The sequence below is a fragment of the Equus przewalskii genome, chromosome 23 (genome assembly GCF_037783145.1).
Source record: "Equus przewalskii isolate Varuska chromosome 23, EquPr2, whole genome shotgun sequence".
In the NCBI taxonomy this organism is placed as follows: domain Eukaryota; kingdom Metazoa; phylum Chordata; class Mammalia; order Perissodactyla; family Equidae; genus Equus; species Equus przewalskii.
In genome coordinates, this window is record NC_091853.1 from 12,456,172 (window position 1) to 12,472,811 (window position 16,640).

The 16,640-nt window shown below is 37.0% G+C and overlaps 1 protein-coding gene across 18 annotated transcripts in view; it reads left to right on the forward strand.

Moving 5' to 3' along the window:
* The window catches only part of RASAL2 (RAS protein activator like 2), a 366,259-nt gene that overhangs the window by 329,322 nt on the left and 20,297 nt on the right, over nt 1-16,640 (forward strand). For 11 of the 18 annotated variants that reach the window (XM_070591621.1, XM_070591624.1, XM_070591622.1 and 8 more), the window contains 6 exons: nt 2,299-2,443; nt 8,429-8,573; nt 9,194-9,430; nt 11,216-11,417; nt 13,531-13,730; nt 14,500-15,361. In XM_070591621.1, the coding sequence (XP_070447722.1) occupies nt 2,299-2,443; nt 8,429-8,573; nt 9,194-9,430; nt 11,216-11,417; nt 13,531-13,730; nt 14,500-15,361 (1,791 nt within the window). The remainder of the gene's footprint in view (nt 1-2,298; nt 2,444-8,428; nt 8,574-9,193; nt 9,431-11,215; nt 11,418-13,530; nt 13,731-14,499; nt 15,362-16,640) is intronic. The other 7 variants (XM_070591623.1, XM_070591616.1, XM_070591620.1 and 4 more) reach the window with 1 other exon arrangement.

Here is a 16,640-nt window from a genome sequence, read left to right on the forward strand (position 1 = left end):
AAGACCAGTCAATTGATAGTGTCTTTGATAGGCCTGAACTTTGAGGCATATTCACTTAACTAGACTGAGTCTCCATTATATTATTTTATATGCAAATTGATTGTGGTAAAATTTATTTTAGATCTAGAGGAGTTCACAGCTAGAATAATTTATTTAGAACCAAACAGTAAAGTTAAGTGCTTTTAAGTTTTCTTGATACAAATCAGAATATATCAACATATTCAGTAGTTAGTTCCTTTTCTAACTGCCTTCCTATTGATTTATCATTCTTGTGGTTGAATTTACCGATGATAATTTTGAGCTCTCTGGTGTTAAAAAAAAAAAGCCTATAAGTTTGAGGTGAGATGTCATTGGAATTTTGAGTCTCATCTTTGAAATTGTACGGATATGGTCATTCTGCTCTTCAGTTGCTCAAGGTTCAAGGGTTTATGTAGGATTTTTTTAACAACTTTATTGAGGTGCAATTTTCATATAATAAACTTCACCCATTTAAAGTGTAAAATTCGATGAGTTTCGACAGATTATACATAGACCCGTGGAAACCACAACAATAAGATACAGAATGTTGCCATCATGCCCCAAAGTCTCTTCCTGTCCTGTGACACAAGAGTTTTAATAGTGATTCGTAAGTGTACAACTCTTTTACACTATTGAGCTTCCCCAGAGTAAATCCCATTAATGTGCAAAATGCTTAATTTTAAAGAAAAATAAATCAGCATATCCCCTCTGTTTTTGGTTTTGGAGACTTTGAAATATCCAATGAGTTTATAACATTAAAAATATATTATCTCATTTCATACTGAACAACAATAAACATTGAATTTTAAGTTCTTTAAGACTGTTGAGAAATGAAGCAGCTATTTCTTAAGGGCTTTATTTCTCCTTATGCCTTTCTTCTGATGGATGGGTGGACAAATGGATAGATGGAGAGAGATAGAGAGAGTCAGCCTAGAAGATAAGTTCGTGTTAGGTTCAGGAAATTCCACATTGGGGGCAGGCCTGGTGGCGTAATGGTTAAGTTCACGTGAACCACTTCAGCAGCCCGGGGTTTGCAGGTTTGGATCTCAGGCGCAGACCTACACACTGGTCATCAAGCCATGCTGTGAGCATGTCCCATATACAAAGTAGAGGAAGATTGGCACGGATGTTAGCTCAGGGACCATCTTCCTCAAGCAAAAAGAGGAAGATTGGTAAGAGTTGTTAGCTCAGGGCCAATCTTCCTCTCAAACAAATAAAAGAAATTCCACGTTGATACTGTGAACCAATTTGTAACTGTTATATATTGAAAACCTGATATGTGTCAGAAATTGTTAAGTGCTGAAAATGTAGAGGTGAATAAAAATAGACACTGTCTTTGGTCTAATGGGGCTTACAGTATTCTGGGGAAAACAGATATTAATCAAGTAATTACAGAAATAAATGTGTAATTACAGTGAGAAGTGCAGAGAAAAAAAAGATAAATGATGCTATGAGAGTGTGGATTAAGGGGACCTGACTAATGGGGTTCAGGGGCAGTATTGGTCAGAGAAGCCTTCATTGAGGAAATGATGTGCAAATGAAGATCCAAAGGATTCGAGGAATTAACTCCATGACTGTGGGGGTGAGAGCAAGGGTAGGAGCAAGGGCAGAACTGAGAACAGCATTTGCAAAAAGCTTTGTAATGAATAGACGATATTGGATGTTAGAAAGAGTTTGATGTATTCAAGGACCTAAAAAGAAGGCCCTTGAAGCTGGAGCAGAATGCAGAAAGAATTGTACAATATGAGGCTGGGAAGGTAGACGGAAACCAGAAAATATAGAGACTTGTACACCGCATTCAGAGTTATGGCCTTTATCAAAAGTGTAGTGGAAAACCTTTGAAGGAATTTTAAACTCAGGAGTGGTGACACCTAGGATTTTATCCTGACTGACTTTTTTCTTTCAAATGAATCTGGTAGCTTTAGTTTTTTTTTTTTAGTTTTTTTTATTTAAAGATTTTATTTTTTCCTTTTTCTCCCCAAAGCCCCCCGGTACATAGTTGTGTATTCTTCGTTGTGGGTTCTTCTAGTTGTGGCATGTGGGACGCTGCCTCAGCATGGTCTGATGAGCAGTGCCATGTCCGCGCCCAGGATTCGAACTAACGAAACACTGGGCCGCCTGCAGCGGAGCGCGCGAACTTAACCACTCGGCCACGGGGCCAGCCCCTGGTAGCTTTAGTTTTAAAGCAGCATTCCGAGGATGTCTGATATTTCATCAGTTTCTTCTAATGTATATTATCTATTCAGTTGCTTTCTGCCTGACTGAACATTATTCTACCAGGATTTTCTGACCGATTTGGTGATGTCTGAGGTGGATCGATGTGGAGAGCATGATGTCTTGATCTTCAGAGAGAACACCATTGCCACCAAATCCATTGAGGAATACCTCAAGTTGGTGGGACAACAGTATCTTCATGACGCTTTGGGTATGAAGAAGAAAAACATCTGTTTTCTTTTCTTTCCCTTTTGATTTTAAATTGGTTCACCCTCATAAGACAAACAAATGAAGCTCACATTCTGCATGTTATTTAGTTGTAGCTGACTAGAGTGTTAAAGTTTGAGTTTCAGCTGTAAGAAGTCTCTGCGGTACTCACCAGTGGGTTACTACAGTATGTACAGAAAGAGAAAGCCCATCAGCTTATGCAGCTACCCCCAGGCCCCCAAGTTCCTGACTCTGAGATACACAGTAATATTAGTGGTTGTCACTACTAGACCTGAGGTGACCTGTTTCCCCCAAAGTGCTGGATATTTATATCATGATATAAATATATTACCTCAGTCTTAAGTGTTAACATTTGTTATCATGCATCAAAATTGAAGAAGTTTGAAGAAAGTTGCCAATTCCCATAACTCCCAATTTCTGCCTTTAAAGACCTCCAGAATTTTTAACAATAACTAATTTTAGTCCAATCAGTAGTCCTTGGGACTAGGCCACTCACTTGCAGTTCCAGATTTCATCATGAAATTGAAGCATTAACCACTAGAGTAAGCTGCTGTGCTGGGCACTTTAATGTAGATCATGATAAAGCCTACAGGAGTTCCTTGAAGAACATAGTCATTTCTTTTACCTCCATATCCCCAGTACTTCACACAGAATGGAGAGCAGCACTATCATGTAGAAACATAATGTGAGTCACATGTGAGCAATTTAAATTTTCTAGTAGTCACGGTATAAAAAGGGTAAAGAGAAACAGATAAAGTTAATTTTAATAACATTTATTTAACTCAATATATCCAAATATTATTTAATAGGTTATCAATATAAAAATTATTTAATGAAGTAGTTTACTTTTCATACTAGTTCTTTGCAATTCAGTCTGTATTTTACATTTATTGCACATTTCGTTGGCACTAGCCACATTTCAAGTGCTCAGCAGTCACATGTGACTACCAAAAGTAGCCAGTAAGGTGTGTTGAGTGAATGGATAGACTTTTGCCTCAAGGAGCTTACAATATAGTGAGATAAGAAAGATAAGGATATCCCTGTAACCAAAAAGGGAGAGAAATCCTGTGGTTTCTCAAAGAATTAAAGAAATTAATTCTAGCTGATGGAATTATAAAATTTCCCGTGTGAAATACATTTGGTAGCTTGACGAATAGAAAGGTTATATAAAAACAGATTGGACAGGGAGGTGGTAGGGAGTAGCATAGGGGAAAGAACCACATGAAAAGAAGGGCAGAGAACCAGGCATGTGTGGAGTAAAACCAGTTAACTGAAAATGAAGTGAAAAAGGCAAATCAACAACAACAACAAAAATGAGAAAAACAGAACAATTTGTTGACAGCCTTGAATGCCTGAGTTTAGATTTTACAGTAATCACTGGCAAGCCATTGAAAGTCTTGAGCAGGGTGTTTTCAATAGAATCAGTATAAGAGAGTGATTAAAATGGGTTGATGAAGAAAGCAACTGAAAGCAGAGAGACCAGTTAAGAAGCTTTGTATTAAGGAAGGCAAGAAATAACGAGACTCTGAATGAGGTAATCACCAAGAGTAAGAGAAAAGGTGGATCTGAGAAATATTAAAGTTGAACTGTTAGGACTTAGTTTGTAGTAACTCAGTTTGTGGTGGGGGGTGAGGAGATCAGATAATATAGTGAATTTGGGGTCTTTGTGAATGACTAGAGGGATGATGAGATTCTTAGAAATAGAGAACATAGAAGTAGTAGGCTTGAAAGATGGGAAATGATATTTCTACTTGACATGTATTCAATTTGAAGTTCTGATAGGAAATCCCAAGACATCTGTCTGGCTGGCTCTTGGAAGGGAGATAAATGAAGCTACAGAATTACCAGAGGAGGAAGAGAACAGAGCCAAAGACAGATCTTACAGAGCATCTGGGTTTATAGTGTAGAAGGAAGAAGAGGTGATCAGAGAGAGAGAAAATACACACCTGCATGAAAAAAGAAAGAAAGGGGGCTGGCCCCGTGGCTGAGTGGTTAAAGTTCTGCGTGCTCTGCTTCGGCGGCCCAGGTTCATAGGTTCAAATCCCAGGTGTAGACCTACTCCACTCATCAGCCGTGCTGTGTAGGCATCCCACATACAAAATGGAGGAAGATTGGCACAGATGTTAGCTCTGGGCGAATCTTCTTCCCCAAAAAAAAAAGAGAAAGAAAGAAAACTGGGAAAATAACTGAGTCCTAGAGACCAAGAGAGAAGAAAGTATCAATTGAGTCAGAGATTGAGAGAGGTGAAAATAAGAAAAACAGGCTATTCCATTTGGCAACTGAAAGGTCACTAGTGATGGTGGGGACTGTTGTCAGGAGGATAGGAGCTAGGTTGTACAGGGCAAAAAGTGAATGACTGCTCAAGAAATAGGACCACTGTGTTTATGTAAAGCAGATACACTGTAGTGGCAATTAGTTCCTAATCTGGAGAAGTAGATTTTTTTTCTCTTCCTCCTTCCTATCTTCATATTCTTTTCTTTTCGCTAAGTCATGTGCTTTAGTTTAAGATCTAATGAGAATTTATGAGAATAGCGAAAATGGATTTTCATTGACGTTAGGAAAGGTACAGAGAGGTTCATAGTCTCACTTAGATAAAGAGCTTAGTACAGTCATATCATACATTATATCTCATGGTTTGCTTTAATGATTCATATTACCTTATAAAAGGAATGATTAAGCGTTTCAAACAGTATTCTCCATTCTGTAGACATAGGGGTAAGTATATATTGACCACCTACTTCTTAAAAATCAAATACTCATATTCTATCTAATTCAGTGTGCTAAACAGGATTTCCAAATAATTTCCAAAGTAAAAAGTAGGTATAAGTCCTTTGATAGGACAGTTAATAATTAGCTAATTGGCTCAACAAGACATGAAAATTAATTCAATGAGCATAGGAAGAAATTCATGTAACCCCACAAAGATCTCTATTATCGTATTTGTAACCCAAGAACAAGAGCCACAGTGGTGAAAATGACTGCTGCTTCCAAGAGCATAAACAAAATTAATTGGTAAGTTTCTTCAGGATAGAGATTCTCCTGTCTTCTTCCCATATTTCTAATTAGCCTTAACATTTTAGATTCTCAATGGCTGTTTTTTCTCCTACATTTTACTTTTATGACAGAAATCCTATTTTGAAAACAACTTACAGAATGCATCTTGGAGCCAGTGTAAATTCACACTTATTTTATATGATTCAATATAGTAGTAAGTGATTTTTCAAATAGTAACCCTGAAGAACTGCAGAATTTTCAGTTACCTGAGAAAGATTCAATTATTTTCATTGTACGATACTGTACTTGCTATGGCAGAAGCCTCTAATAATACAATTGAGGAAGATTTCATAAGTATTAAATAAAATGGCCTTCACAGTAAAGGCTCAGTAAACAAAAAAATTAAATTAGTAAGTACAGTTGAGCACACTGAATAAAGTTTTGTTATATTTTGTGCATTTTGGGCAAAAAAAATAGATGCTATTTCCAGACTGCCTGAAGAATTCTCAGAGAAAATTCAGTTAAAAGTTGCCAGTCATATTATACAATATCTACCTGCTTTTTAGCCGGTCCTCATTTATCTTGATTAAAAGCATTACTCTTCACTGAACACATTCTGCCTCAGTTAGACTTAAATTAAACCTTCCATCTCTTAACCCCTTTTACCTTTCTGATTGAAATCAGATTGCATGTTGATGTCCTGTGAGATACAGGAAATACCGTCTGTGAGATATAAAAAAGAAGTCCCTAAAAAGGCCTGATTTCCATCCTTGGGGCAGAGGCAAATTTAGTTTTGGCAATAATATATCCTTACCTATTTACTTTCTTCTACACATGCATTTGGATGCTAGATAGTAATGAGTGAATGATTTACACAGAAAACATACCATAGAACATCGTAGGCACAAACTCACATTTAAACAACATAGTGAGTACCCACCCCCTTTGGCTCTGATTTTTTTTAAAGGCAAGAGAGCAAACATAAATGAATTATTGAATCTGTCTCAATAACTTTTGATCACGTAAGGAGCTTCTAGGTACAAATCTATAAAAGGTTCACCTTTCAATGTGGTACCTTCTACGTCATCAGATGTAGATTATAGTTTTAAAAGTGAAAATATTTTTCTCAATTTTGGAGGATGTTAAATATATCATAATCAGATTAAAAAAACCTTTATAAAACAATTTAGTTGTGGACCCATGAGTTATTTGTTTGTCTCTTTTCTTGAAGAATAAAAGAAAAATATTCTTAAAATTCATGAGTTATTTGTTATTAGTAGTATTGTTTCCCTAGAATAGGTATAACCTTAAGGAACTCACTAAACGGGATATTTATGATATAAATTTAGAGACGGGCCAGTTTTTACATGCAGGATTTGACTTTGATGACTTAGTTTTAAATTTAGATACTTTTTAAATGCGGTAAATTGTGTGGAAGCACATAGCATAAGGAGACATGGAGAACATGTTGAATACAAATCTTAGGAAAATTGGTAAACATTTTTAAAAGTCTTTTACTAATTTTGGTCATTTCACTTGATGAAAAGTTATTTTAAAATTGCGCAGTTTGTACATAATGATACTTATTGTATGGAGCCCCTACTAAGTGCTGGGCACCATATCAGACACTTTTCGTTTAGTGCAATATTTCTGATTCTCACCACACTCTATAGGGTGGCAGTTATTAATGTCATTTTACAAATAAGGCAGCTGAAACTCAGACTAGTTAAGTGACTTTTCAAAACCTCACAGTCAGTTAAGTGACAGGTCCAGGGTTTGATCCTAGATGTCTGGCTCCAAAGCCTTTACTTTCTCTGTGTACCACTTAGTTTCCTGTTCTTCAAGCATTTTGCTTCGAAATAATTGCTTCCCATCCTCTATGATAACTATTTTTTAAATCCTTCATTTACCTCAGTATTAACCATTTTAATAGAAAATGCTCTTTATATTGCTGCTACTACTTAATTTTGCAGAAATTATTGTTCTCTTTCATGAAATCTGTTATAACAAGCCTGGACCACAAGTAATATAAGCAGATTTGAAAGAATCTCTGAAAGATCTTACTCCTCTTTTATAAAGACCTATAAAAACCCAAGAATGCATACTATCATCTCTGATAAATATTTATTAAACACCTGCAATGCTTTGGGAGCTATTTGATAGGCTGGAGATTTGAACATGAATAAAACCTGGTCCCTGACCTCCAAGAGTATTCATGCTAGAGATGAGATAGATGTGTGGACAAATAAGCACAAAGTAGTGTGAAACATGGAGGAGTAGAGCATATACAAGGTATAGTGTATAGTGGAGGTTTAACAGGTGAGGTAAGAATTGGTTCTTTCAGGGAATATTGGACATATCTCTATAGAGGATAGGATATGTGAACAGGATGTCTAAGCTAAATTTATTTGGAAAAACATTACAGATTATACAAAGAGATATTCTGCTACAATTTTGTGCTAGGCTGAATGACTATCCCGATTACAAGAGGTGAGCCTGGAGACCCTTACTCGAATCTATGTTTGGCACCAGCATTAGTACTTAAAGCCTTAGGTGAGCTATTCAATCAAGCTTGGCTTATTTTTTTCTTCTAAAATAGTAACAACGGTATTTACCCTGGTAGAGGGTCCTTATAACAAAATTAAATATATTGGTGGTTTCACATAAAAGACTTAAAGTTATATCATTGTTTAAGGAGTATCATTATTATTTTTATCAATACCATGACTATAATGTTAGTGATTACTGTTTTTCCACTTCCAGGGTAAGGAAAATAAATATGATACATGGGAAGTGGTAACTCTTGGTTTCCAAAGCAGTAGCCCTTCGTGAACAATCTTTTGTGCCCTCCATGTCAGGTCTCAAAAAGAATTCCTCATTATACAATTTAGGACAGAGATTCTAAATCCTTTTATTCTACTCAGGAAGACACTATTTATAGTTAGACTCTCTGACATCTTCTTTCTTCAAATAGGGGAGTTCATCAAAGCTTTGTATGAGTCAGATGAGAACTGTGAGGTGGATCCCAGCAAATGTTCATCTAGTGAACTGATAGACCATCAGAGCAACCTGAAAATGTGCTGTGAGCTGGCTTTCTGCAAGATCATCAACTCTTACTGGTGAGCTGGTATCAGTGCTTCATCTCCTGCTTATGGAACTTAAATTTTTCCATATAAAAGTCAACACAGTGTTAACTATTTCCCAAGCAAAGGTAGGGCTTAGGGGAAAAGTGAAAGTTTTCGTAATACAGTCCTGTCTAAAATCTAAATCTCCTTTATAAGCAGAAGTGCCTCTGAACTGACTATCTACATAAATGTGATGTTTCCTCAGAATATTAACACCACATCCTCTAATACCAAAAGTATTTTAATGACTTTCTAAAATATTTACTAATGCTAAACAGATTCAGTAATGATTTTTTTATCATTGCTTCAACCCCAGCAACTGGTGAGATTTGGAAGACTTTTGATGAACAGTCTTTAGAGAGATTATGATGAGGAGCCTCATGCCCTTTTCCCACTTCACAAAACTAAATTTATACTAATCCCTGAGTTTTGTGGCTTTGGGTTTCCAATCTCCATTCGGGTTTCTGTGAGTTTTCCTCCACCTCTCAGCCACGATCAGAGCCCTCTCCACTAGGCCCTCATAGCCGGGCTGTAGAGCAGAGTGTGTTGGGTCAGAGTGGGATTGCTTATGGCACTCTTATATTTAGAGATTTGGATCTCTCTTCCTTCCCCAGCGTTTTCCCTCGTGAGTTGAAAGAAGTGTTTGCATCATGGAAGCAGCAGTGCCTGAACCGTGGCAAGCAAGACATCAGCGAGCGGCTCATCAGTGCCTCATTGTTTCTCCGTTTTCTGTGCCCGGCCATTATGTCTCCCAGTCTTTTCAACCTTATGCAGGAGTATCCTGATGACCGCACGTCTCGGACTCTGACTCTAATTGCCAAAGTCATTCAGAACCTGGCTAACTTTGCCAAGTAGGTGTCGCTACCATAACCACTTTAAAAAAACATTATTTAAAAAATACATGAGACCTAAAATTTAGATGGGAGTGGAGAGCCTCATTACTCATGTTACAAGATTTTCATGTGGTATTATTAAAAATAGCAAAAAAAATGGAAAAGACTTAAACATTCACTTCATAAAGGAATAATTAAGTAACCTATGGTATATACATTCAATGGAATGTTTGCCATCACTGTAAATAGTGTTTACAAAGAAACAATAATATGGAAAATGATAAAGATATATTAAATGAAAAGGCTATTAAAAACTTTAGCCAAAAAAACAGACAGGATACCAAATGATGCATGTGTTGTTATTCCAGCAACATGAAAACACAAAAACCTAAGTATAAAAAAGGTGGAAAGAACAATCAGACAAATTCTATGGTTATATTGTCTAAGGCAATTGGCCTGGCTTCTTCAAAAAAGTCAATGTCATAAAAAATGGAAAAGACGGAGGGGATTGTTCTAGATTAGAAGAGACTAAATGCAATGCTTGAATTTTAATTGGATCTGAATTGGAAAAAAAAATCTATAAAAATCATTTTGGGGACAATTGGTGAAATTTAAATATGAACTATATATATATAAAATGATTTATGAATAAGGTTTTAAAAGTATTAGTGTGAAAATGGCATTGGTTTATGTGAGAGATATTCCATATTCCGAAGAAATAGGTGCTAATGTATTTAAAGATTATGCCTGCAACTTAGTTTAAAATGGTCAGCCAAGAAAAAAACATATATGTGTCTATAGAGAGAGTGAAAGCAAACTTGGCAATATGTGAAGAGTTGGTTAATATAGGTGAATGGTATGTGGCGTTCATTGTATATTCTTTCAACTTTTCTGGAGCTTTAAAATATTTCTAGAGGAAGTTAGGAGAAAGCAGTTGGGAAATACACTCAAATGTAAACAGCAGATACGTTTGGGTGATAGAGTGGGTGCATCCATACTGTTTCTTTCCACTTTTCATTGTTTTCAAATTTTTCTTAAGTATTTATAGTTTTTATAATTTATGGAAAACAATTGTAAGAATTCAGCGAGAAGGAATTCACACTGGCAAAACTGGTCACAGATTTATTCAATATTGAAGTTTAAAGACAAGTTTCTATAAGCAGTATATAGAAGGAAAAAATTAGAACTTCAATGAAGCAGATTGTTTTCTAGTTTTATAAATAGTGGCTTTTTAGAAGTACGCTACTTTAACTTTGTGCGCCCTGTGTGTGCCAATGCAGAAATATACACATTTACCCATATTTGAGCTAATTCTGGTAAAAATTATTTCTTGTTTATTTTGGAACAAATTTTGTGGACTTAAGCTAGGCCCAGAAGATAGGTAGAAACTAGATAAGCAAAGAAGAGAGAAATTCTCTAGTGGGAATAAATAGTATGAGCAAAGGCTTGGAGAGGAAAAAGAGTGTAATATATTTGGGAGACTTTGAAGAAGCTAGTGATGTTGAAGGTTTACACTTAGGAGGGTTTGGTAGGGAAATGAAGGCTTTAAAGAGAGCTTTAAATACCAGAAAAGAGGGTTTTCCTTTACCTTAGAGAGAATAGAAAGCTATTCAAAATTTTTAAGTATTAAAGTAAAATTAAGAAAGTATACTTTAGCATTTATCATTTATAGATAATAAACAAATTAGTCACTTACCTCTCCAAAATAAAAAAAATTTTGTGGCTCTGTGTAAACTCAACTCAAAATGATCACATCTCTTTTCCTGAATATGTTCTTTCTCATTTTCTCTCCCTCTGCTTCAGATTTGGTAACAAAGAGGAGTACATGGCATTCATGAATGATTTTTTAGAACATGAATGGGGTGGAATGAAACGCTTTCTTTTGGAGATCTCTAATCCAGACACCATCTCAAATACCCCAGGCTTTGATGGTTACATTGATCTAGGCCGAGAACTTTCAGTTTTGCATTCCTTACTGTGGGAAGTAGTTTCCCAACTTGATAAGGTAAAGTAGGCTGGAAGGGTAATGGGAGATGGGAGGTAGAGAACCCTGATGTACCTGAATTCTGGAGTGTCTACAGAGTGGTAGCTTTCTGCTAGTTGAAGGCAACCTTTTACCCTAAAAGCCTGGAAGTGGATGGTTATCATTTCTGAGTGAAATATATGCCCTGCAAACCAGGAAATTCTAGAAAGCCATGAAATTATTAAAATATATTTTTGGGTAATTATGTGAATAAATGGAATATATATTTCTATAAATAAATATATTTGTATATATTTGTGTATGTATGTGTGTATATATACAAATATATACACACACACACATACACTTAACCTAGAATCTAATATCACATATTGGTGTATGTAGCCTTATTCATGTATAGTAGAATGAGATGAAACCTCATATAATAATTTCTAACAAAAGTGTGGACTTAGAAAAATATTGAGACTATTGTGTTTAAGTAATTTTACCCATGAGATTTATTTTTATCATGTAAGTCAGAGGGTTTAATATAACTATTAGTACTACAGAGTTACATGGATCTGACAATCCTGATGTTTTCTTTCTTCACATGTGAATTAAGAATACAGAAAACAATTATCATTTTTAATCATTTTCTGACTATAAGCTAAGAATTTTATTATATATCATATTACTAACTAAATGTATCCCCATGCCAATCATTTTCTTCCTTCTGGAATTTTGCAAAGAGGAATATTGTGTAATAGAAAATAGTTGGATAGACTTTGGCTAGGTTTATCACGATAATTATTCATTGATGTTTTTGTTTGCTACAGGTACTTTGTAAATATGTGTGGTGGTATGTTAGAATAACTTCAAAAAACAAAGTTATTTTTCTGTGATAAGAATTTGTTTTCCTCCATTCTCCTATTATCCTTAAAAATGTTACACCAATAAAATTGGGGAGAGGAGTAAAACCTATTAACAAAGACCAATTTCCTGAAGAAATGTAAATGATAGGGTGTCCATTGGTGCTTAAAACATTTGTTAAATAATAAACTGTTCCTTATTCTTGAGGGCCCTTTCTTCACTTTTAGAAACGCTAGCTAGATTTTAAGTTGCAGCTATGCTGACGATAAATTTCTTGAATAGAAATGGCTCAAGAGAGTTTAGCAAGTAAAGACATTTTCAGATGGCATTTGTACCCATTTGAGCAGGGTAGAAGAGTCTATTGATGGTTGAGAAGACAAAGACCCAGAGGCAGCCATGTAAAACTGGCTAACAGTTGAGGATTCCCATGAGAATAAGAATTCCCCAAAGGAAAAAATGATTGAGATAGATAAACGAAGTACTAAAAAGTTATTCTGTTTGAATAACTGCATCAGTGGGATGCAGATACAGTTATCTTGTATAATCAGCCTGGTTTATTCAGGGGCAAGGTCTTTTTAACAGGCTTTGCTGTGTAAACATACTTTCTCCTTTTTAATCTCTGTTTGGTCTTGGGAACCAGGGTTACATCTAGACATATCTCACGGAGAGTTTACCTGATTTTGCTGTTTTAAAACAATTGTCTTGCTGATGCAAACTCAGTTGGCAATAGGTCAGGGTTCCCAAGATTAAATGGGATAGTGAATGGCAGTATCAACTGTGTGCCCTGCAGTGCTCTGCACCCCTGAATGCAACTCTTTTGTATGTTGGCATGCGTTTCTTTCCTCACATGATCCCTTTTCTTTGGAAGTTTCATCACACTAGACAATCCTCTGGTCTTGAAGTCCTTTTTGGTTAGAAGGTGTTTGGTTCTTCCCCAACCCTCCCCCACCTTGAGCTACTAGCTTCCCAAAGATTTAGTTTGCTTTGCATGCCTATTTTAGTTGGAATGGCAATAGTTTGGTTGTTTTGAGCATGTCTTTTAATTTTTATTTGCATAATCCTAATTTCTATTTCCTTTCTTTCCTCAATGTCTGCTGCACCTTGTTTCGCCTCCTCCATTCATCTCGACGCCATGGTTCCGCTGCTCCATAACAATGCATTATGAACCTGCCACTCCCATATGCAAACACCTACCCTTCCCTCCAACCTCCACCCCTCCATCAATGGGCACCATTGTCCCAAAAACAATCTGTGGTGGATATCACAATGCTTATTGTCCAATTAGGGTGAAAATTCCTTCCTACAGGCGACCGTGGCAAAATTGGGACCTCTCCCTCGTGTTCTTGCTGATATTACCAAGTCTCTGACTAATCCTACACCAATACAACAGCAACTAAGACGCTTCACTGAGCATAACTCCAGTCCAAATGTCAGTGGAAGCCTCTCCTCTGGGCTGCAGAAAATATTTGAAGACCCCACTGACAGGTATGAAAAAGAGAATTTGAACTACTTATCTCAGAGAGAGATAATGTTTAGAGATTTGGCAAAAACCTATTTAACTTGTTTGTTGAATTTACAACTTGAAAGTGAGGAGCAGTTGGAAAGAATCATCTGACCTGAGATAAATCCAATTGTTTGTCATAATAATACACAAGATCTAGGATACTTATTTTCTAGAATGATGTTGTAGAGTTATATTCAAGAGACACATAAAAATACTACGTCCTGCTTGATAGAAGACTAAGAGCTCTATGAAATTTTCGTATATTTTAGCCCTCAAAACTCTGGAGAACCTTAGTTAAAACCATTTTATAGCTGGCCATGTCAGCTGGACGGTAGATACAATGTTGATGCTTAGACTTTGTTTTCTGTACTGGCAAGACTTGTGCCTTTAGCAAGGACTCTTTGTTTGTTCACTCAGAGCTTTTCCAAAGTTTAGACAGAACCAATTAAATATGAATTGGAATACCTTGAGAGGGTTTAAAACCTAGCTAGGAAATGATTGGAATTCTAGTAAAAATCAAATACAGTGATAGAGTGGTATACACAAGGTTATTCTTCACCTTTGGAGAAAAACTAAAAATGTTGGATTTTATTCTAAGAATTGTAATGATGAAATCTGAGTTTAGAAACCAATGTAAGTACCCACCTTGGGCCTGAGAGCCTTCGGAAGAGTTCATATCCCTTAGTTAAGGAATCTTGATTATGTTGAATTAGCCTCAAGAATAAATAAAGATTCTTTCCTTTTCCACAGTGATTTGCATAAACTAAAATCTCCAAGCCAGGACAACACGGATAGCTATTTCAGAGGGAAAACATTGTTGCTGGTTCAACAAGCCTCCTCTCAGAGCATGTCTTATTCTGAAAAGGACGAAAAGGAAGGTAGCCTTCCTAATGGTCGGAGCATCTCCCTCATGGACCTTCAGGACACTCACGCTGCTCAAGTGGAGCATGCATCTGTCATGCTTGATGTGCCTATGCGCTTGACCGGAAGCCAGCTCTCCATAACCCAGGTGGCCAGCATCAAACAACTGCGGGAAACCCAGAGCACTCCCCAGAGTGCACCCCAAGTGAGAAGGCCCCTGCATCCAGCCTTGAACCAGCCAGGCACCCTCCAGCCCTTGTCATTCCAGAACCCGGTCTATCACCTCAATAACCCAATTCCCGCAATGCCAAAGGCCTCTGTGGATTCCAGTTTGGAGAACCTAAGCACTGCCAGTTCCAGAAGCCAAAGTAACAGTGAAGACTTCAAGCTCAGTGGACCCAGCAATAGCAGCATGGAGGATTTCACCAAACGTAGCACTCAGAGTGAGGACTTCTCCAGGCGGCACACTGTGCCCGACAGACACATACCTCTTGTTCTGCCACGGCAAAACAGTACTGGGCAGGCCCAAATTCGAAAAATGGACCAGCCTGGGTTAGGTGCCCGAGCCAAAGCCCCACCATCCCTGCCACACAGTGCTTCCTTACGTAGCACGGGGAGCATGTCGGTGGCATCTGCAGCTCTGGTGGCCGAACCTGTGCAGAATGGGAGCCGGTCCCGGCAGCAGTCCTCTTCCTCCAGAGAAAGCCCTGTTCCCAAAGTGAGAGCAATCCAGAGACAACAGACACAGCAGGTAGGGGCCTGTGCTGGAGGGATCTCACTTTTACTTGGTCCAATGGTTTCCTCAGTTCTTTATACGTAAAATCATTGAGAAATCTAATTGCTAGCAAGGTTTCCAGTTAGAAATATTTTCTACAACCTTTACATGGAAGGAGGAAATGAAAAGTTTGCGAGGCTTCTGGCTAGGTGAGGTAGCAGAATGTAGCTTGACTCGTTACCCTTAGGAGACTCTAAAAACCGCACAGGGGGCCTTTCCTTCTCTTCAGGCCACAGAGGTAGTCCCTCAGTTTGCGCTGAGAACAGATCTAGGATACTGAATGAATAATTAGACTTAAACTACAAAATCTGTAGGCCAAATCAACTAGAAGATATTTGGGGAATCTAGACATTAATCCTCCTTAATTTTTTTTTCTTAAGCTTCCAGAATTAGGTTTTGCATTCTGAGCCAACAGTTTAATGTAACTGCTCTCTGCTCCATCCCCCAGCTCCCTCTGGAAATATCAAGCCCCATGTGCCTTTTCCTGGAAATGGCTAGAAAAATAAACAGCTGAACACCTATAGAAGCAAGGTAGAGGAGAGAGAGAGAAAAAGATAGAAACACTGGGGGTTGACAAGTATTCTAGACATTTACAAATCCCTTATATTTCTCTTTACATGGACAAGCCCAGCTAGTGTCACACCTGATCTTAATATAAGATTTCCAAACTTTTTTCTTAAGAAATAAAAAGGTTTCCCAAGCATTTAATTATTTCTTCCCTATGTATTACATTTTGAGGCAGCAATACATATTTTGCTCTTTGAAACAAACTCATAATTTTAGGAAGCATATATAGGTATATGTATGTGTTTGTGTGTAAATATACATAAAACCTTTCATCTGAAAAATATTTTTCTCCTAAAAAGCTTTGTATTTGTTGAAATTTTTCTTTTGAAACCTAATCTTACTTTGTAAGTTCTAGGGAGCTTTGTGATTAAAAGAGTTCTATGACCAATCCTTTTGTCAGCAAAATCACTGGTCAGAGCAGACTGCAATAAAACCTTAATGATTCTCTTTAATATATTTGCATTTTTATAGGTAGACATTTACTGATTTGCTGCTTCTGCCTTCACTCTGCTATGACCAGAGCCATTGCCCCTACTTTGATAGTTATTGTTTTAAGAAAATTAGAACATTTACAGAATCCTTGGATACAGAAGAAGAGGAAGGGATGAAAAGCATGAGCAACTTAAGCTGATTCTGGTAGCCATCTTCCTGGGCAAAGCCTCCTAGTTAGCCATTCTTTTCCTGAGAA